Source organism: Chamaea fasciata, unplaced genomic scaffold, assembly GCF_029207755.1.
Source record: "Chamaea fasciata isolate MVZ Bird 193981 ecotype frontalis unplaced genomic scaffold, bChaFas1.0.hap1 SCAF_2, whole genome shotgun sequence".
Lineage (NCBI taxonomy): Eukaryota > Metazoa > Chordata > Aves > Passeriformes > Sylviidae > Chamaea > Chamaea fasciata.
In genome coordinates, this window is record NW_027094087.1 from 81,904,343 (window position 1) to 81,925,993 (window position 21,651).

At 39.8% G+C, this 21,651-nt stretch overlaps 1 protein-coding gene across 3 annotated transcripts in view; it reads left to right on the top strand.

The window, feature by feature from the left end:
- The window catches only part of P2RY8 (P2Y receptor family member 8), a 33,932-nt gene extending 18,241 nt beyond the window's left edge, over positions 1 to 15,691 (top strand). For 2 of the 3 annotated variants that reach the window (XM_066176475.1, XM_066176476.1), the window contains exon 3: positions 11,567 to 15,691. In XM_066176475.1, the coding sequence (XP_066032572.1) occupies positions 11,635 to 12,708 (1,074 nt within the window). In that variant the 5' untranslated portion in view covers positions 11,567 to 11,634 and the 3' untranslated portion in view covers positions 12,709 to 15,691. Of the gene's footprint in view, positions 1 to 10,204; positions 10,409 to 11,566 lie in introns of those variants that run through there. The other variant, XM_066176477.1, reaches the window with a different exon arrangement.
- Positions 15,692 to 21,651: the final 5,960 nt, after the last annotated feature.

Sequence of the window (21,651 nt, forward strand, 5' to 3'; positions counted from 1 at the left end):
AGAACTGTCTCTTAGTGCTCTACTGTTATTTGTATCTCATTGAAGCATAACTGTCCCAGTCATCAAAATTGCCTTAGGGCAGAGTCTAGCTGGCAGCCTATTGCAAGGGGTGTTCCACAGGGTCAGTAGTGGGTACAGTCTCGGTCAACTTATTCATCCATGACCGGGGTGAAGGGACAGACTGCAGCTTCAGGAAGTTTGATGGTGATACAAAACTGGGAGGCGTGGCTGATACACCAGGGTGCTGTGCTGTCAGCCTGAGAGATCTGGACTGTCTCAACCACACAAACCAGCTGCAGAACGTTTGATTTCTGTGTGTGATTATTTCATAGGTAGCATTCATTATAACAATGTATCAGCATATATCAGACTATACTTGGGGCACTTATATACTTCTCCAAGCAAAAAGAGTATGTTAGACAAGGCTAGAATACAATTTCTCTCTTATTTATGCGTTTAAGTTAATTAAGTGCAGAGAGGGTTGGAGAGAAGACCAAACCCTGAATATCATGGCACTTGCAGTCAGGTTCAGCTGAAAAGCTGAACTTTGACTTCCTGTCTCACCTGCACTTGAGGATATTAAGAGGAGTGAAGTAGATGTAGTTTTAGGGTGCTATTCCTGTTGTAGCTCTTTGTACTGGTGTGATAGCTCAGCTGGTCACAAAGATACTGGACTAAAGGGGAAGTTTTTCTTAGAAATCTTTTTTCCTTTTTTCCATTTTATAATCTCCACTTCTTATGTTAGCAGTCATACCTCTAACTAGTATCAAATTGCCAAGCTGAGGAGAAGTCAAGAAAAAAGTGTTAAGTCACAGAGAAAGTAATAATTATGCTGGCTCTTTGCTCCTCTTTTCTGTGCATATATGATGCTGCTTTTAAAACTAGGTCATATCTGCTCCTGTGATCTGCTGTTTCTGAGGTTCCTGCTACCTGTGCACTGTGCCTTTGGGTAGATGAGCTCTGCACTATTCAGGCACTTCTGAGTCCATACTGTGCCCTGTGCCAGCCACAAGCAGCACAGCTGCAGTTATTGATGCTCAGCATAAACTGTGAGCTTTTGCAGAGAAGTCAACTTTCAGTTCTTTCCACATGTGAACAAAGTGATTTTTTACAAGCTTGGAAACAATGATCTTGCTTCTACCTATGAGGCAAAGAGCCCCGAGGTGCTGTGCATACAATACACAGAGCTGCCTTAGGCTTCACTGTGAGCTGCATGAATACCAGACCTACAGGACTGCTCCTGAGAGAATTTCATCCAGGTCATGCCATTGGGCCTCCACAGATGTTGTGATTGTAATTAAAAGGTAGAATCAGCCAGGGTACCCCATGACTGTAGCTTGAATGATATTGAATGGTGATGGCAATTTGTTAAAAAAATGAAGAAACTCTCTCTAGCAGAGAACCACAACCACTTATACGTGACCATATACACAAGCAACTGAACATCACTCCGGAAAAATACAGCTCATATACAGCTCAGTAGTACAGTTCACATTCCGAGCTGTGACAATAAGCAGTAAAAGAAATTAGGCAAAGGAAAGAGTTTGCAGAGTTTCCTGTGGCAGTGCAGGATTTCTCATGGAGATGAGCCTGAGCCTGAGGTGAGCCCCAACCACCAGTCCCTTCAGGTCAGACTGGAAAGAAAGCATTGTCCAAAGCACTAGGGAATGAGCTCACATTTCCCACTGCCTTGGACTGCACACATTTCTGCCTCCTAGTCCTTCGTCGACCCAGGCACACCTCTCCTCCTGAAATATACGCAGTCACCTTTTTTCAGTGGGTATTGACAAGAGGTACAGGAGAATGGCTGAATGCAATATCAGTTCCAGTCTGATATTGAGATATCCAGGCATCAAAGTGCCTCCAGCAGCCCATTTTTGTATCAAAGCTTTTCAAAGATGCATGGTTTGACAGGAAGTGATGCTCACTCTTTCCATATATCTAGCTCCTCTTACTCTTTCAGGAGCAGGAGAATAAGATATGCAAGAAAGCTGCACAGTGCACATCAGTTTAGCTCCTACAGAGCCCCATGTCTCATATTCTTCAGCCAAGACTGTTTTCACTAGCACTGATGAGAGAATTACTCCAAACTGACATGAGAGTCAGGAGAATGCCCAATCCACAGGAATTCACTGACGACATGGCAGAAGGCACCTGGGGGGAGAGCAGTGGTCAGTCCATTCCATGGTCTGCCAGTAAGGGCTAAATGATACGTGCTGAGCAAGTACTGCAGCAGGAGCAGAAGAAGACAAAATAATTTTTATTCTGAGTCTTTATGATCATGTAAAACTGACTGTAGGCTTCGACACACAGGTGGAAGAAGATGGATATGAGTAAAACAATGTATTTGATCCTATTCTGTGCCAATTCATTTCCACACAAAAGCTTACCTTGTCATTTAAAAGTAGCAGCTGAATGATCCAAGTGTGAAAGGGGTCAATTATGTTTCAGTGGACTAGCTCAGATTCTGACAGACTCCAGGCAATTATGGGCCTCCAGGAAGTCAGGATCTAAATCAACAGGATGTTTAAAACAGGCTGGAATCAGCTTCAAACACCTGCATTTACCGTGGAAGTGACTACATATGCAAATACCACAGTCACTGGAGATCCATCCAGTTCAGTAAACACTTTCCAACTCACCCTAAATAGATACCTAGATTTCTATGGCTGATAAATCCAGAGCTGTAGCAAAGACCAGGCAGGAAAGGCCACTTATACCCAAATCCTGTCACTTAGTACTACTGCGGTGGAAAGAGTTTTGCCTATTCATATAGATCTTAATTACTAGGAGGAACAACAATTCATCCTGTGTTTTTACAAGTCACCAGTTATGGATCCAGCACAGGCTTTTTGGGACACATCTATTTATCTAGGAGGTAGAAAGATGTTTTGAATCTACTGAGACCAACCAGTGGAAGTAGTGGAAAAAGGCCCATCTGAAGACAGCTTACATGCTCAACCAAGTCATGTGATGCACCCCTACAAATATTGCTTCCAGTTTCTGGCCCCAGTATGTTATACGGCTGTTAATCTTATTCTATATTGTTTGCTCAAAACATTTCCCAAATACCATACGAATTTATCCTTTCAAGTACACTTGCAAAACTTCGTGGGCTGTCCTGTTTATGGGCTCCACCATAAGCTAAATTGATCAACAGCTACAGAGTGTCATATCCTTAGTGCAAGTATGAGAAAAAACATCATCTGAGGTTCTTTTTTAAAAAATTTTTATCTCTAAACATAATCTTCAAGAGCATGCAGCAACTCTACCTCAATTCCTTTGTGGACTGATCAGGAGAGGAAACACTTGAAGAGAGCTTCACAGAAAAGAGAGATGAAAAGATAGAAAGTAGAGATTTCAAACGAAATATATATATATATACACACATATGCTTATACGTGTGTATATGTATATTAAATGCCAGTTTGAGCACACAAATTCAGTGTGAGACCACCAAGTTTCTGAAGATTGAGGGATTCTCTGTAAGGAATCTGTCATTGTCTACCGCGAATGCCTTGTGCCAATAAACTGTTAAATTCCTTCCTGGAATTTGAGGTCAGAAGGGAAATGATTGACTACACTTTTTCCTCTGACCCTCACAACAGCTATGTGAGGCAATTTCTTGTAGAGGGAAGTAGTTGATGACCAGAAGCCATTGTCTGTCAATCCTGGATACAGACAATATTTAAAAACTTAAAGATTTAACGGAAATCAGTTCACATGCTATTTAAATTTCAACTAGATCAGGCAATTTCATCACAATTCTATTAAAAAATGTGTCTTCATCTTGCTATAAGTCATAGCCAAGGTACCTGCATGAGGGCCCTCTGGCACAGGATAACTCCACACAATGCAGGATGTCTGCCAGAGGAGTTAAAGGGAGATTTACAAGCTGATTGTTCATGGCCCTGCACCATCTGACAAGTACTGTGGTCCGTTTAACTGAAGGTTCCCTGTCAGGAATCAGCAGTTTCAGGAACTGGTTGCATGGCTCTTCCTCCCTTGGTAAGATAGCATGGTTTCACCCAGAGGAAAGTTACCATGCGCTGTTGGGAAATATGAGTGTGTATATGGGCAGTGATCACAGAGGACTCTGTCCTATAGAATGAATTCCTGAGCTGATATGTTGAACCCTTCGGTTGCCTTAGCTTTGCTAATCTTTTTTAAAATATCGATCTTCAAACAATCAAGCTTACAAAGCCTGCTTATTTAGGAAAGATCAACATATACATAAAATTCTACCTATCAGCCCCTAAATTGGAACCTCTTCAAATCCGGTTTAGGATGCATACTCTAACTGAAATGTAAACCAGCGTACAAAATTTACTAGTGGAGTAGCACAATTTGGATTTCAACTTTTTTTGTGTTTTGTGCACAGCATTTTTATAAGTTGACATGCGCACTGATAAAGAAAACTGCAAACTGCTTTATTTTGTAATCTAAGTAGCACTTGAACTGTAAAATCATGCTTCAGATGCTAAGAGTTTTTGTCAATACTGGCCCACAGACTTCCTATTTCCAAGAACCTGACTGATGCAGAAATAAACTTTTTTAAAGTTTTAAAGGCCACATTGAGGAGTTTTGCTCTGGACTGGCTCATTGACACAGATGACAGTGGCTGTGTTCATGCAAATCTTACCTAAATTAGGGTGAATGTTGCTGACACCAGCAGAGAATCCTGACTTTGCTGATTTATACTTAGAAAAGGTGAAGGTTCAAGTGAACTAAAATTCAACTATCAGCAAAACTGCATAGTCCAGGACAAACACAGGAAATCTGAAAGTAGATATGTACATTTAATTTTACTACTTAGCTAGTTCTGAAGATTCAGTGCCGTATTTGCTTGCAGTGTTTCTTTGCCTCTTATCCATATATTTAAATTTCATAGTAAGAAGTTTTTGGTTCAATCTTGGAAAATTCGCTTTTACTCTGTCAGTCTGGAGAAGAGAAGCACTCCCTAGTAGGAAGAAATGGCAGCATTATTTTTTCTTCACTTTTGAATAAAGTAGTTTCTCTCTAGTTTGGTACAGCTAACAAGCTCAGGCAGAGGTACACACTCCTCCACTACAAAATAGCTGGTAATGATTCTTTTTTTTCTTGCTGAAAACAGAGGGGTTTTTACCTCTCAATGTGAAATCCTTGTGGAGAGAAGACACTCTTGTTTTACCTTGCCCTGATGGTTTGAGGTCAGAGCTCTAACCACCATAGGGTTTACTTTGACTGTGTGTACTAAGATAAAGATTGACATTTGTCTCTGAAAGAGTTTTCGATTAATATAATGAGTATAACTTAACTTTTTCATTGTAAAAAAAAAATATATGCCCACTTTTGCAGTGAAGGTTTACATATGATTTGCTTATGTCCTTTATCTGAGTGGTCTTTGGTGAAAAATAAGAAAGAACAGGTTGGGTTTTTTTAAAGCTAAATGGCATGGAAGGTCAGGAATACCATAGCTATTTAGATGATTTCAGTTTTGTTTTCTTTGCTCAGTAATAGTTGCATACACAAGTGCACAGAGGGTAGAAGTGTCATTTCCCAAATGTATTTCTTCTTAAAAGAAGGTAAGCTAAAACATCAAATAATGCCTTTGTGATAACATAACTAAAGGCTTGGCAACAGTTTCTGACCTTCATAATAATGATACTCAGAACAAAACAATGGGAAAAAAAATCTGCTAAAAGAACAAGGAAGCCCAAATACAAAGAAATTTCTTAGAAGACTTAGGTTCACATCCTCACTGAATGAACCAAACTCTTGGCTTTTGGAAGTGTAGAGATGTAACACTGCAAGCTAAAATTTGCATGAAAGTTTATTGCAAGGGTGAGAAAGAACCATGAAGCCAAAACCTGCAGCCTCTTTCGGTAAAGCCCGTGTTCAGTTTAGGAAACATTCTGACGGAGATGGACTCATTTACATTCCTCAGTTTGGGGAACTTGAACATTTGCAGAAGTGTTTCTCTGAATCGCATGAATGCTGCTTCACGAACTGTACTTGAGATATGTTACAAAAGAGCACTTCTTGTTCTTCATATTAAAACCCCTTACTTTATTTAAATATTTAAGTGTTTGTCACTTTTCCCACAGCTTAAGATTACTGACCCTTGGCTCTTTATCTTCCTGACTCCTTTTTCTCCTCACACTCGGTCTACAACAGAAATTAAGCATTTGTTTTATGTGCTTTTACTCGCTCTGTCATCTCAGTAGTAATTCAGACAAGTCCAGGAGGGGTTGAAATCCCAGGAGGAACAATCTGAGAACTCCTAAATTTTCTCTAGTTTTATCTACCATTAGGTAGACATAAAGTATCCTAACCCTTTAGATCTTGTTATTGCTTTGTGATCAAAATGAGTAAATAAAATATAATGTAAAATAAAAATATACTAAAAAAGTAGTCTTTTAAGAAAAAACAAAATCCTTCTGGTACACTCGCATTGATGAAAAACTATTAATAGGATTTTTCTAAGTGCTTACAATAAAATCTGCGCTTTCACTTTGCGTCATCCTAAATCTATTTAGATGAAATGCATCTGAGCTGAAATTGCATTTCAGCTTGTTTTTCCTGTAATCTGAAGCATGCCATCCTACATTCTTCAGACAGACAGGTGTCTTTCTAAAAGTGTAACAATATCAAAGAATTTATGAAATAAGAACATTTTTCCCTATGCAATAGTGCTTTGACAGGTAGTGAACCAAAAATTATGAAACACAATAGGTTTTGAAATGCTTTCTGGTGCATGATATATTTTAAGGGTTATTTTTCCCTCTCAAGTCACAATTTTTTTACAAATTGGCAATTTCCATTTTGACTACACTCACAGGCCTTTCAGTCTTTTTCACAGGTGTGCTTGACACTGACAACAGGAAGATAATAAATGTGAGAGAGAAATCACATCAGCCTTATTTAGCAGTTCTCTGAAAATAGACACATCTCTACTGTTACTCTTCCACAGCAAAGAAGTAACACAGATATCTTGTGATTTTTTTACTGTTTGATTTTCAGTACACCTTTAATGTTTTATTTATCATCTTTTGTCAATGGAAGGGAAAGAAATTCCTATTCCTTCAGAAAAGCATTAAGCAGCTGTCACCTCAGCTTATGGTTGCAGCTTGGATAAAAACCTGATGCCACTGAATTTCCAAGTGAGTTTTCTGTGCAGAGTGCCACTAACCAGTGAGTACAAAGAGTAGCAAAAAAATCCTACATGCATTTAGTATTACTCCAGAGGCTTAGTACTTAATATGAGACTAATATATATCCATCTACTAAATGCTTCAGAAATCAAGCAAGCAGAAAAGTTTAACGTTTCTCCTTCTATGTCACAAGCTTGAGGACTGATGCAAATGTCAGTAGGGCTGGATCATGTCACCTGAAGAATCCTTATCGAGTTTTCAGTCTGCCTGTATGAATATTGGTCTGCAATATTTTTAAATCTAGGTCTCCCAAAAATTAAAGCAAAACCATGTATTTCTAACAGGGAAATTTATGTAACAGAACTATATTTTTAAAATTATGCATATGAAACCATAGCTTAGCGTGGATGTTTTAAAATCCATGCAAGCTTTACTGATTTGAATTCTGTTGGAAACCTGAAATAGAATGGAAAAAACACATAAAATGTAAAAGGAGTTTAATTCTAAACCTCTAAAGAGAGATTCTTTTCTCTCTTGATGTATTACATTTTCAAATTAAACCACCAGAGACAGACAGAGACTGCGTGCAGTGAGGGAAGGTCATAGTTACCCTGAAAAAGAAGAAAATAGAAACACAGCATTAACTAAACCCCAAAAGACACAGCCATGGGAGCAGTGAAGTACTTTGAAATGATATATTGTGGTTCCAGCAGCTTAACCTGGTGTCATGGTTTCACCCTAGCCAGCAGCCAAGCCCCAGAGTTGCTTGCTCACCTCCCCCACTAGGCAGGATTGGGGAGAGATTTGAAAGGGTAAAAGGAAGAAAAATTGTGGGTTGAGACAAAGACAATTTAATAAGGAAAGCAAAAGCCATGCACACAAGCAAAACAAAACAAGGAATTAATCTGCTGTTTCCCATGGGCTGACAGGTGTTCAGGCATCTCCAGGAAAGCAGGGCTCCATGAAAGAGTTACTTGGGAAGGCAAACACCATCACTCCAAATGGTCCCTCCTTCCTCCTTCTTCCGTCTATTTTATATACTGGTAATGATGTTGTATAGTATGGAATATCCCTTTGGTCAATTTGGGCTTCCTGTCTGTGTCTCCTCCCAGCCTCTCATGTACCCCAACTTCCTTGCCAGCACGGCACGACAAAAAACAGTGTGGTGGCTCTGTGTAAACCCTGCTCAGCAATTACAAAAATATTTTTCTATTGTCAACTCTGTGTTCAGCACAAATCCAAAAAATAGTCTCATACCAGCCACTGTGGAGAAAATTAACTCTATCCCAGCCAAACCCCACATACCTGGGCCTTTAAAAATCAAATCATTACAAGTAAGGGTAAACCAGAGCAGGGATTTCTACTCCAGGCTTTCCTGGCAAGGAATTCAGAATTAGAGCATGAAGGAATCTGGCAAAAGGAAAGATTAAACTGGGAGGAGGATTTTCTGTACTCCACATTTCCTCAAGAGGCTATTCACCCTCAAGAATGACACGCAACATCAGTCTTGTGTGCTTTGCATGCCCCCTTCTCCCCTGCAGAAGACTCTAAAGGAACCACCCATCATTCTTCTTCTGCTCATTGTGATGGCCAGCATCATTACTGAAAATCATGTCAAGGAGACCTACCCTTTTTGGAAAGCTCTTTTAGGCATGTAATCAGTAAGTCTGGGGTCTTTCAACTTTAATTCAAGAGGTGCCCACATTTGGAGGCACTTAAGTTTTACTGACAGTAGTGTTCCACAAGTGCATAAAATTTGCCTTTAGCCAGGCCATTAATGCTGACACTGTTTTCCATTCCGCGGCATCTCTGTGTGCATTTTTTATCTCCTTCTTATCAAGATGTTCTGTCAGAAAAAGTAAGTACAGAAGAAAATACGTTTGAGATTAACTCTAACACAAACCAAAATGTGACACATATTAGATAGCTTTATGATCAGTGTGACAGATTTAATGGAAATTTTCACCAATATTCCTACCTTCCCAAGTACCTGTAATTTCTATAGGAATAGCACCTAGGGGCCTGTGATAGCAAATATCTTTCACTTGCAGAAATATATTATTAGAGGTCTGTGGTGACTCTGATATAGATAACAATTTTCTGTTTGTTTTGAGAAGTATAGAGTTGTTAGGCACAAAGGGATGCTACTTGAGCAGGATTTTTGAGGCAATAGACTTCATGAATAAATATTTACTATGGTAAATCCCAGACAGATGAGTTGAAATAGAGAGGATTAAGGCTTTTTTCACAAGAGGTATGTGACAGTGAGTGCTTTTTCAAGTTAGCCTGAAAAATGAAGAATTAGTTTCATTCTTGATAGAACTCCTCTGAGAAGAACTGAATTTCATTTGCAACAGATTTGGCTCAAGGGGCTTTTTGCAATTGTGCCCATCTGATGATCACTTTACTACTTGAAACATGATTGCTCTGTAACACGAGCATGATTTTTGTACGTCTCTGACTTCTTTGCACTTCCTATTTTCTTGTTCCTTTATCTAGGATTCCAACAACTCATCTGGAAGCAGCATCAATCATTATAACTTCCTTGATACTGACTCTCACCACTTCTGAATATTTTTTAGCTGACATTTGAAGCACTATGTCAAATAGATCAGATCAAGAAAAAACCTCAATAAGTCCTCACTGAGCTGCTTGCTGCTGTAGCGGTACCTTTTTCTGGAGCTGCACTTGGTAGATCTGCACATCTATCTCCAGCAGAGACTTCACATTTGCCAGGTTTCAGGAATCATCAGTGGTTCAGAAAGCAAGCTTTTCTGTAAAAGCCTCTCTCAGAAAGCACAGGTTTTACCAAAACGGTTATTTCCAGCGATAAGAGTTTCCCAGCAACATGGGCTGGGCTCTTTGAAGGACTGACTGGTTACACTGCTCATGGCCTACAACCACACAAATTAAAGCTCTTTTCTAACAAGATATGAGGTTAAGTGACACCAACTGGCACCTATGTTTTTTAATCTAACCTCCTACATCAGGGCTGTCTTGCAACAAGATGCTTGGAATAAACCATGCAGGTGATGAGATTCCACAAGCAGGTGTGCCTGAACCCACTCTCTGCCTGTTATTAAGTAGAAATGTGCCCACAGTTATCAGCTGACTTGGCCTGGCACCTCTTCAGCCCTTATTGTAACTCATCACTGTAGATATATCTTCTGCCTTTCTGGGAATTTGTTGCCATTTCTTCACTTTTTTAATGCTGTACATTTATGAAATTGCCTCCCTGTACTTGCAGCTTAACGAAAGCAAGCACACACATTGAGGTATGAGTTCTTTTCTGCAGCTGTTGAATGCTACTACACTGCTTAAAATAAATAGGTTAAACTGTGAGCTATTGCATCTGCCAAGAAAGATTTATGTAAACCAGACAGTGAAAGCATGGGCTGCTTTGCAGACTGCAAAACTGAAACTAATTTTGCAGAATTACAGATGATGCAAATAAGACAGCTGCAAACAGAATATTTTTAAATAACTTATATTTTGCAGAAACTGAAGCTTGATAGTCTTTTTCTTCTTGGTAGAAGAGGGCCTCTCCAGCCTGTAAACCAGTCCAAGCAATTGCAATCTGTCTCTGGTTCTCAGGTTTCTTTCTTAATATTCTGTTTATATTATAGATATAGCAAGAGTCATTGAATGCATGTTCTCCTTCCCCTAAGCTGAAGAAAAAAGAAAGAAAAATTAAATCCAGCTTTTACTTGAAATGGATCACAGTTTAGTTTGGGGGAAAATGGTCAGAAGATATTGTGTACTAAAGAAATCAAGGTCATGACATCTAGAGTGGATACAATGGATTTAGCTTATGGAGAAGCTACGGACTAGTGTTCTCACACAGACATCAACTGAATTTCAACTTGTGATATGTGATTTTCTTTATGTTACAGTAACATAGGAGGTGTGATAATGAATAGACTACAGAGCAATCTGGACAGGAGGGATTAATGGGCCAAGGTCAATGGTGTGAGGTTCAAAAAGGCAAAATGCCAAGTCCTGCACTTGGGTCACAAGAACCCCATGCAGCACTACAGGCTTGAGGCAGAGTGGCTGTGAAGCTGCCCAGTGGAAAAGAACCTGGGGGTTCTGGTTAACAACAAGCAGTGCTATGATTTAATTGACATGGTGGTGTTTGATCAAAGGTTCCATGATCTTGGAGGTCTTTTCCAAGCTTAATGATTCTATGATTCTAAGCATCAGAAAACCATTCAGCAGAGATAAGCAGCTGTTCCAAGACAGGAAGAAGTCAGAATGGTAAAAACATGATGATTTGGAGGGAGGCAAGACTCTTCAGAAAGTAATTTTAATGGATTCAGTACATTCAAGGAAAATCTGTCAAAGTAAAGAATTTTTTAGTTGATTAATATAGGATTTATGTCCTTAATTTCTGTTTTGATATATATTTTTTTCACTTGACATTTCTCTTCTAGGTTTTCAAGCCAAGTGTTCATGATATGATCCAGCTGGCTTACAGTGATCAACAACCCACTTGTGAATAATGGGTAAAAACGAATCCCACCTGGATGCTTTGACGCTGGCAATGCTCCAGAATAAAACAATCTCCATCACCCTCCCAGCTGTGTATTCAGTGGTGGCTCTGGTCAGCATCCCCGGCAACTTGTTCTCCCTTTGGGTGCTCTTTTGGCACATCAAACCCAAAACACCTTCTGTTATCTTCATGATCAACTTAAGCATCACGGACCTTATGCTGGCCAGCTGTTTCCCCTTCCAGATTTCTTACCACCTCCAAAGAAATCACTGGATATTTGGGAAGACGCTTTGCAGCCTTGTGACAGTGATGTTCTACTCCAACATGTATTCTTCCATATTGACCATGACCCTTATCAGTGTGGAGCGGTATGTGGGTGTGGTACATCCCTTGAAATGGATCAAATGGAGAAGAAAAAGATATGCCTTCGCTGCCTGCCTAGCTATGTGGATTTTCTTGCTACTAGCCTTCTACCCACTAGAAACTACAGATCTGACCTATGAAGTGAAAGAATTAGGGATTATAACCTGTTTTGATGTCCTAAAATGGGATATGCTGCCCACCTTTGCCGCTTGGGTAGCCTTTCTCCTCACTTTATTTGTTGTGCTGTTCCTGATCCCTTTTCTTGTAACAGTTGGATGCTACATTGGTATCATTAGGAAGCTAATTCAGTCATCAAGCAGATACGGTGATAGGCAAAAGACTAGATCCATATACCTGGCAACAGTTGTCCTTCTGTCCTTCGTCACTTGCTTCGCACCCAATAACTTTATCCTACTTGCGCATATGATCAGCCGCCTATTCTACAGCAGCAGTTTGTACCCTGCCTATAAGCTCACCTTGTGCCTCAGTTGCTTCAACAACTGCATAGATCCCTTCATTTACTATTTTGCATCGAAAGAATTTTACCAGAAATTCATGCAATTGTTTCGCCCCAATGTACTGCTCAGTGACAGCTTGGAAAACAGAAGGGAAAGTTTATTTTCTGGCAGGACCATGTCAGTCAGATCGATGTCAAGTGGACCCATGGATGGGTTAGAGGGAGTAAAGGTCAATTTGCAAAGGCAGGAAAGTGTTTTTTAGCTTTAGATATTCCCAGAAGAAAAACACCTGTGAAATTCATGGATAGACACAGAAAACATTTCCTTTTGAATGGCCACACCCAAAATACCTTGCTTCAGGAACAGAACTCAAGCTGTAATTAAATTGAATTTCAGCATTTTCTGGTCAGAAATGGAAGTGCTAAAGGAACTGAATTTATTCAAGAAGGCACTGAAGCAAATCAAACAGTGTTAGCCTGGAAATAGCCTTGCTGCATAAGACGAGGGATAGGTTTAGAACAGTTACTCTCAGGTTGAATGATAGTTAATCAAAGACTTGTGATTCTTAGTGAATGTGAAATATTTCTGAACAGAAATTAGAGCATACACCCAGACTGGTTTAGGGGTAAGGGAGTTGTTTTTCTAAGCAACGTGCTAAGCTTTGCTTTTGTTTATGTTTTTTTAAATTACATTTCTTTCTCTCTTGTTGTATTTTTATAAAAGAAATAATAAAAGTAGCATGGCATTTTACCATTAATGCACAATGCACAGCCACTGTGAAATCACCACAACACTCACCCAACAGCTTATCAGAGTCAAACCACACTGACACTTGAAAGGGTTATGTTGACTCATATTATTTATTTGAATCTTATATGGCAAAGCATCTCATACAACGAAAGGGAAGCTAACAACATTTGAAAATACCTCTGCATTTCTTGAAATTAATAATTTCTCAGGACTGTGGGGAGCAATTTATTTAAGGAAACTGACTTTTCCACATTAACCTATTACAGTACCAATACTGCTTGTATGGGGTTAGTATCAAATGGTCAATTTCACCAGTTCACTGTAGGCTACATATAGAAGAACCATCCCCCTCAACAGAATTTAGCTTTACATAGTGCCTGGGTGGTGAGTTTTTCTTCCTTACAGAAATGGTGTAGATTATAAACCAGATTTTCAGCTGGATAAATGAAAATTCAACCACAGACTAGAGAGTCATTCTGTGCCAGCAGAAACCAGCTGAAAACTTTTCCTGACAGCCAGATGTCAGAAACAGATTTCTTTCAGGTAGGCAAGAAGAAAGAAGAAAAGAAAGAGGAAAACAGGGCTTGAGAACGGGAGCTGTACCAAACATCCTGAAAATAAAGTATGGCAGGCAGGCTGAGCAGTTCTGTGTTTGGAGCCCTCCTCTGAAATGTCTTTCTACAGCTTGCTTGCAAATTCCATGCCATGTTTAATTCTTCTCACATCTCAACAACTGCCTGTGTGCTTGGAAAGACAACTGCTACAGAACTAGGGGCAGAAGAAGGATTAATTTTTCCTGTAGTATTTACAGCTTTTTACCTACATTTGACCTTCATTGGCAGAGGAAAGATACAAACCACCTGAGAAGACCAGACAAGTCCCCTACACAAGCAAGACAAAGCTACTCCATATCCTTTTGCTGCACTGCAGCTCCACCCAACACTGAGGAGGAAGCTGTCTGCACCATTGTGGATAGTTGGTTCATAGTTGGGCATCTCATACTGCACTGATTCCTGAGCTCCTGTGCCTAAGTCATAGGCAACACCCAAGGCCCTTAAAATTTGCCACTTTTCTTTGGGTATCTCATGACTAAAAAACAATTTTCCACCACTAATCACCATAAATTTATTCACAGTGGAGAGTGGAAAACCACAACACACAGAGAGGGATATTTGAAAGTCCTATCTTCTGCTAAAGTATTGTCAGTTTTTGGTGCAGAATAAATATTAGTGGACCTAGCACTACTTTTTACAAGCCAATGTGAACATTCAACACTTTGTGGAATTTAACAGGGTCAGTTTTAATTGATCTGCATGTTTTCTGTGTACAAGGCCAACCTTAGTGATATGTAACACCTAAACCCTCCCATCCATTTGCCTGGAAGCTATCCTTCATTACTCCTTTCACGTGATTCCAGCTTTCTTACTATCACAGTTGTTTAATTTTTTTCCGCATTTTGTTGTGGCAGAAAATTTTTTGATGTCTATACTGAAATCTCTCTCCTTATTCTTTTTTTGTAATATGAAAATATTTTTACATTGAAAACCTTTACTTCTCTGACATCTAATGCAGACTTTAACTCTTGTTTTATCTTGAATATGGTCCTCAAGTGTATAGTTCCTCCTAAAATATGCTGTAAATTGCCTGAACTATAACTGACACAAAATAGAGCCAAAAGTGCAGAAACCTTGCACTTTGGACATCAACTGCTGCATTTTGAAAAATAGTCAATTGCTCCTTTTTCAAGTGAGAAAAGATGTTCACAACTGACTGAAAATGTTCTCTCCAGCCTCATCCAGCTCTTCATAACCCTTCATCTCTCTTCTAAAAATGTTTAAAAAGGAACAGGAAGGATGCCTCATTTGAGTGAATTGCCATTTCATTAACTAGCCTATAGTTAGCTCAGATTCCTGTTTGGGTCAGTGGGATTGTTCCTTCAGAAAGGAGTATAAAAATGAACCCATCAACAGCAAGCCTTCAAGATCGACGGCATATACTGTGAAGTCTTGGAGAGTTTTTGTTAGAGAGAAAGAGAATTAATTATCATTAAAAAGAGGCCCATCATGCTGTTCTTTGATCCTGGAAATATATCCTTCTGGGGCATCATAAGAATAATGGCTTCTACCCTCCTTGATCAGGGAGTGTAAGTTGACATCCATATACATATATACATATAAATATATACATATATACGTACATTGCAATTTGTGAGGTTATTGAGAAGTTCATGTCCATATTACATTCAGTTTGGGGAATACGGGCCCTGGGCAACTTGCTTACTTGTAAAGCATTACTATGTAGCTAATGCAATTTTACTGAAAAGACTAGAATGTAAAAGGTTATTTTTGTTTTTGGGGCTGGGAAGGGAGTTTGTGTTTGGTTTTGGTTATTTTTTAATTACTGTATGGAGATGCAACCAGTGAATGTGCTTGAACTTTTTGTATATATAATGATAATAATAATAATAAAAAAAAAGGCACATGATTTAAGATTCACTCCTGTGTTTTTACCTGCCATGTGTGAAAAACTTCCAAACACAGAAGAGGGTAGGGAAACCAAGTTATGAAATAAAATTACTCTGGTTTTCCTTGTTATTGTGGATTTTTTTTCAGGTATTTTTCCAGGATAGATATATATATATACATATTAGAAGCTGGCATTGTCATAGACCCTTCACACAAATTTTAAAAGTATCAATACCTTAATGAGATGTTGACTAACTTGAGTCCTTCTCCTTGCCCAACAGGTGCACTAATACATATATTTTTTAACTTCTATGCATGTCTGAAGGAGCCTAGCAGTCAGAGCCTGTCTCACCACCAGCCTGGAGCAGGGCATTGGAGGAAACTGCAAATGGACAGTCAGGGTCAGTAGTCATGGAATCATAGAATCATAGAATATATGGGAAGGGACCCACAACAATCATCAAGTCCAACTCCTGGTCGTGCACAGGACACCGCAAGAGTCACACCATGTGCCCGAGAGCATTGTCCAAACACTTCTTGAGCTCTGTCAGGCTGGTGCTGTGACCATTTCCCTGGGGAGCCTGTTCCAGTGCCCAACCACCCACTGGGTAAAGAATATTTTCCTAATAGCCAACCTAAACCTCCCCTGACAACTTCAGGCCAATCCCTTGAGTCCTATTCCTGGTCATCAGAGAGAAGAGGTCAGTGCCTGCCCCTCTTCTTCCCATCACTAGGAAGCTGTAACTGCAATGAGCAGCCTCCTCCAGGCTGAACAGACCAAGTGCCCTCAGATGCTCCTGATAAAGCTTCTCCTCTGCACACTTCAATATCTTTGTACTGCTCCTGTGGATGTTCTCTAAGAATTTCATGTTTGTCTTATATTGTGGTACCCAGGACACAAGGTATGGCCTCACCAGCACAGAGGACAATCACCTCGCTCAACCAGCTCATGATGCTGTGCTTTCATAAATGTGCCCGAGACTGACTACGTACCATTTTGGGTTCACTGGGTTCATTGTCTGTTTGGTTACATGTATGCTGATACATGAGTGGGCCAGAAATTATCCTGGAGTCAACTCATTACTTTTTGTCATTTTTTTCCAGGTCAAAGTGTTTAAAATAACATGAAGTCTACATTGATACCTGCTGGGCTGTTATTTCTCTAAGGTGATGGTTAGGGTACATGCTACCCAAAGATGGGAGGGATAGCACAAATGTTTTTGTGTGAAATTCAAGGTGTAAGCGTGAAGTAATGCACACAGTGAAATCCAGTCACAGCTTTGTGTATAAAATGATGCTGCTTGTCAGCAACTACTGTGAATAATAATCCTCTCATCAGTTCAGCATCATAGAAATCCATGGTTCACCCATACCTAGTTGACTCTCTGCACTTCTGGCCTCTGTCACAAATAGGATCAACAAGGACTAGAAAAGATCAAGGTAAGAGCATATGGTATGCTCTAAGAAATTAATTTAAAATCTTAGAAGTTAAATAGTTTAGGATTGCTCATCTCAGAAAAGAGACAATATAAGGTAGGCAGGAAAGAGGCCTACAAAATCCTCAATGAAGTGCTATAGCTGATTTGGATGACTTACACTGCCTTTGTCCGATAATTGGTGAACAACATATTAAGCTAATGAGATCTAGGCTTAAAACCAGATAAAGTTCGTATCTCTTCCTACAACACATAGTATAGTAAGAAAATAGTTTGCCAAGAATGTTGTGGATGCACATAGTACACTGGTCCAGAGAAACTGGAAAAGAACATGGAAAAGAAATCCAATGTAGGTTACTAAACAGCCAATCCTCGGCCCAGGAAGACCCCGAGGATTAAAACTGTCAAAGGCTGAAGGAGTACTAAGAGGAAGTCATAGTATATGACTGCCCTGTTCTCCCTTCTGTTGAAATTCCAGTATCTGAGGCAGGACACCATAAGCAAGACAGCCCCTTAGCTCCACTCTGGTCCATCGCACACTCCCAGTTAAGGCCTGCCAGAACCAGCTTGGAGCCTGGCCTCTTCTACCCTGCCTGCTGGGGTGCTGCCAGAGGGGATTCAGCAGGGAATTCAGCCTGCTACCATCTTGGAAGAAGCTGTCCCACAGTCGGGGGGCCTGGGGCACAAGTCTGATGGTCTGTGACTTAGGCCTTTTAACAGGTCACAGGATCACAGGATGGCTGAGGCTGGAAGAGATCTCTGGAGGTCTGCATGTCCCACCCCCCTAACCAAGCGATCTCTTATGATCAGGTAAAGATGAACTTGTGTCTTGTCCTTAAACAAATTTCTCCAGGTGCTTGTAACAGTTCATCCATATTGCTTCAAAACACATAATTATTAATTCCATTTCTGACATATTTTCTCACCTCTGGTCTCATTTTTTCCATCACCTATCTCTCTCAAAGGCTGCTGCTGTTGGAGTTGACTAGCAGCAGACCTTCTTGTCCACTTGGGGCAGGGCAATTCACTGTTGCTGTTTTGTTTTTTTTTAGTTTCTTAGGCAGCAGCCTAATCTACTCTTTAAAGCTCACAGCTGCATCAGTGAAGAGTACAATTCTCTGCCCTGAATTGTCACAAATACATTGGCAAATACAATCTAGTGTACCTGTTCTGCAAAAAAAAGGTAACAAAACCTTTTTCAATGACCTGACAAGTTCCTCTAAAAAAGCTAATTTAAGATGCTATTATCTGGCAAAGTCCATTAAAATAATCAGTTTTATTGGTAATTTTTTTAGATGTACCTAAAGTCACAGTTCTTTTAAGTGCCCCAAATGAAAATTCTAATATAAAATAACTCTCACAAGAATGATTAGGATATAAGCCTTGGTTATTGTCCTTAGTAACTAAATCCATCCTGAAAAAAAACCCAACCAGGAATAAATGTACTTTTCTCATTTATGCTGCAGTTCATAGTCTCAAAAGGAGTTATTGAGAGCAAAATTTCAGTCATATTATTAATTTTGATATATTTGGATTACTTTCATTCTGGATCAAGTTTTTGCAAGTAAGTGTTTTCTTCTTGAATCTATAAAGTGTAATTATGGAGTGCATAATAGGGTACAGCATAGTGCTTATTTGAAATATCTTTTTGAAAGCTTTCTTGTTTATTTGAGAAAAAGAAACCCAACCCTGCAGTAGCTGAAGTCTGGACTGCCACAGGTCTTTCATGACTTAGTTGCAAGTCTTCTAGTATTTTTCCTTAAAGTCTAAACAGCTGGAATATGTTATGAAATGGGGAGACTCCCAAGCCTCTTTAATTATAAAACATGAAGTTCAGAGCTGCCAGACAGAATACCTTTCTAGCTTTTGGCATAAATAGATACCTCAACTCACTTCTTGACTGTCTTAACTCATGATGATGTCTTCCAGTCAGTCTTTTTCTTCTGCAGAAATTTTCAGCACAGGGACACTGATGGTTCTCTTTCTCCAGTTTCTGCACCACTGCCCACATGACCTGGCTCTGTCACACCTCAATTTGCAGAAAGTGCCCATTGTTCTACTGAGAGCTACCCAGGCTCATTGTCCTTTGGAGCTTTTCCTTGAATGTTCCACAATCTTAACTGCTGCTGTTGGGTATGGTGAAGTACCAGTAAAATGGAGAAGTGTTTTGCTGAGTGCCTTAAATCTGAGGAAATTTAAAGGTTTTTCTCCTCTGCTGTGTACCTGAGCAGCTTTATCAAAGGAGAAAGAACAACAGACTTATATGAAGTACAAACAGATTCAGGCTAGAGATGGGAGAGGAGTTAAAGAAGTAATTTCTGTGGCAGAGAAATACTTTAAGTGACTGCAAAGAAACACAGGAAGTTAGTTTCTGCAATAGGCAATCTGCAGTTAGAGAATGTCTGTAAATAGTTTTCTTCATTAACAGCCACTTTCATTTTAGAAACATGGCGCCTTTTCAGCAGAAAAGCTGGAAGCAGCAGTAAATCTCCAGATCTCTGCTGTAAGGAAAGAAATGTCATTAACAAACAAATAAATGCCATTGAGATACAAAACAAACATTTCACTGAGTGACTCAAACCTCTGGAAACGTGGGCTTGCCATGCACAAAAGGTGTAACTTACCTATCAAGTGTTGCCCTAAGCATCTTATTTCTTGGCGGCATCCATGATGACTGATGACTCTCTCCTTCATTTCCTAAACAATACCTGCTTTGGTTTTTGATTGCATTCAGACATCTAGATGTCAGTGGATCTCTGTGTTATCATAGACACACACTACAAAAGAAATGTTGGTATCCCACCACTGTCTCCATCTTCATCTTGACAACTGTTTTTGAATTTTGCCATCTTCATGCTTGTAACAGCAGGTTACAGTAATATTCCTGGGGATTCCAGCAAGCATTTAAATAAGCTGTGGGTCTTTCTTACCTCCCCAAACTTACACAGCTTCAGAAAATAAAGGAAAATATAAGTTAAAACCTCTTCCCATCATTTACCTCTAAAAAGGTAAAGTTTGTAACTCTTCTGTATATCTGTATCTCTTCTGTCCACCTTCTCAATTAGAAACTCTCTATGGGGTGCAATGGCTTTTTCTCCCTCAAAGTTTCAGCACCACACCTCTGACTTGGTTTCCCCAGTTCCTTATTATTGTCAACATGCTGACATTTTTTCCTTTCCCTATTTCATTTTGCATTCCACAGTACACACAGAATGCACTGGTATCCCACCCCATTTTGATAAGTAATGTGAATTTCTCTGTACACTTTAACATATAGTGTCCATATGTTTGAGCCTTTTAAAATTTCTAAACGAGTACAAAAATAAGTTAAAATACAACATTTAATTTTTCTTCAGTTGATACATCTGATAAAATTGAGATGATAGAAGACAGAAATCCGACAGTGTTTATTTCCATATTCAATAAAGGTATTTTTTCATAGGGTAGAATTATTCCTGTTCTTATAACCATGAAAATTTGCTGGAGGAGCCTTAGGATCTGTGGCAGTCATAACTTAGCACTTATTAGCATGCTTATGGTGTCTCTTTATCACTCCAATTTCAATGCATCTCTTTCAAGATATTGCTCGACATATTGCCATTCACATCAGCTCTGACTGTCCCTAAAAGTACACATCTGCACACACACATGGGCATCCACGGCTCAGCCTGGAGAAGAGGACACTGATGGGAGACCTCACGGTGGCTCACAGCTGCTTCTCGATGGCAAGAGGAGGGGCAGGCACTGACCTCCTCTCTGTGGTCACCAGTGACAGGACACGAGGGAATGGCCTGAAGCTGTTCTATTATGTAATCCTTAAAATTAAAACTAGGAATGTGAGTGTTTGGAGTGTGTGGTCTTTAGTTCTTAGAAGTTACAGCATTTTACAGGTAATTGAAAGTTAAGGTTCATGATCAAATACATAGGAAAAAGATGGGATGCACTGCCCTCCGGTGGAGATTCAGATAATAAATTTAAGGGCTCCACAGATCTTCTTGACCTTAGAGCCTCTGAAGTTATTTCCTGGAAAAACTGGGATTACAATTGAGGCGATTGATCTTCTCTTCTCTTCTCTTCTCTTCTCTTCTCTTCTCTTCTCTTCTCTTCTCTTCTCTTCTCTTCTCTTCTCTTCTCTTCTCTTCTCTTCTCTTCTCTTCTCCTCTCCTCTCCTCTCCTCTCCTCTCCTCTCCTCTCCTCTCCTCTCCTCTCCTCTCCTCTCCTCTCCTCTCCTCTCCTCTCCTCTCCTCTCCTCTCCTCTCCTCTCCTCTCCTCTCCTCTCCTCTCCTCTCCTCTCCTCTCCTCTCCTCTCCTCTCCTCTCCTCTCCTCTCCTCTCCTCTCCTCTCCTCTCCTCTCCTCTCCTCTCCTCTCCTCTCCTCTCCTCTCCTCTCCTCTCCTCTTCTCCTTATTTTAATTTTCCCTGACTTCATGCCATTGTCTTTGCTGCTATCATTATACTGTACAAAAAGAAGACTTATTTTCCAGACTTAGGAAACTATGTATTTGTATCTTATATCACACATGTGCACATGTATTTTTTGTAAGAACACACACAA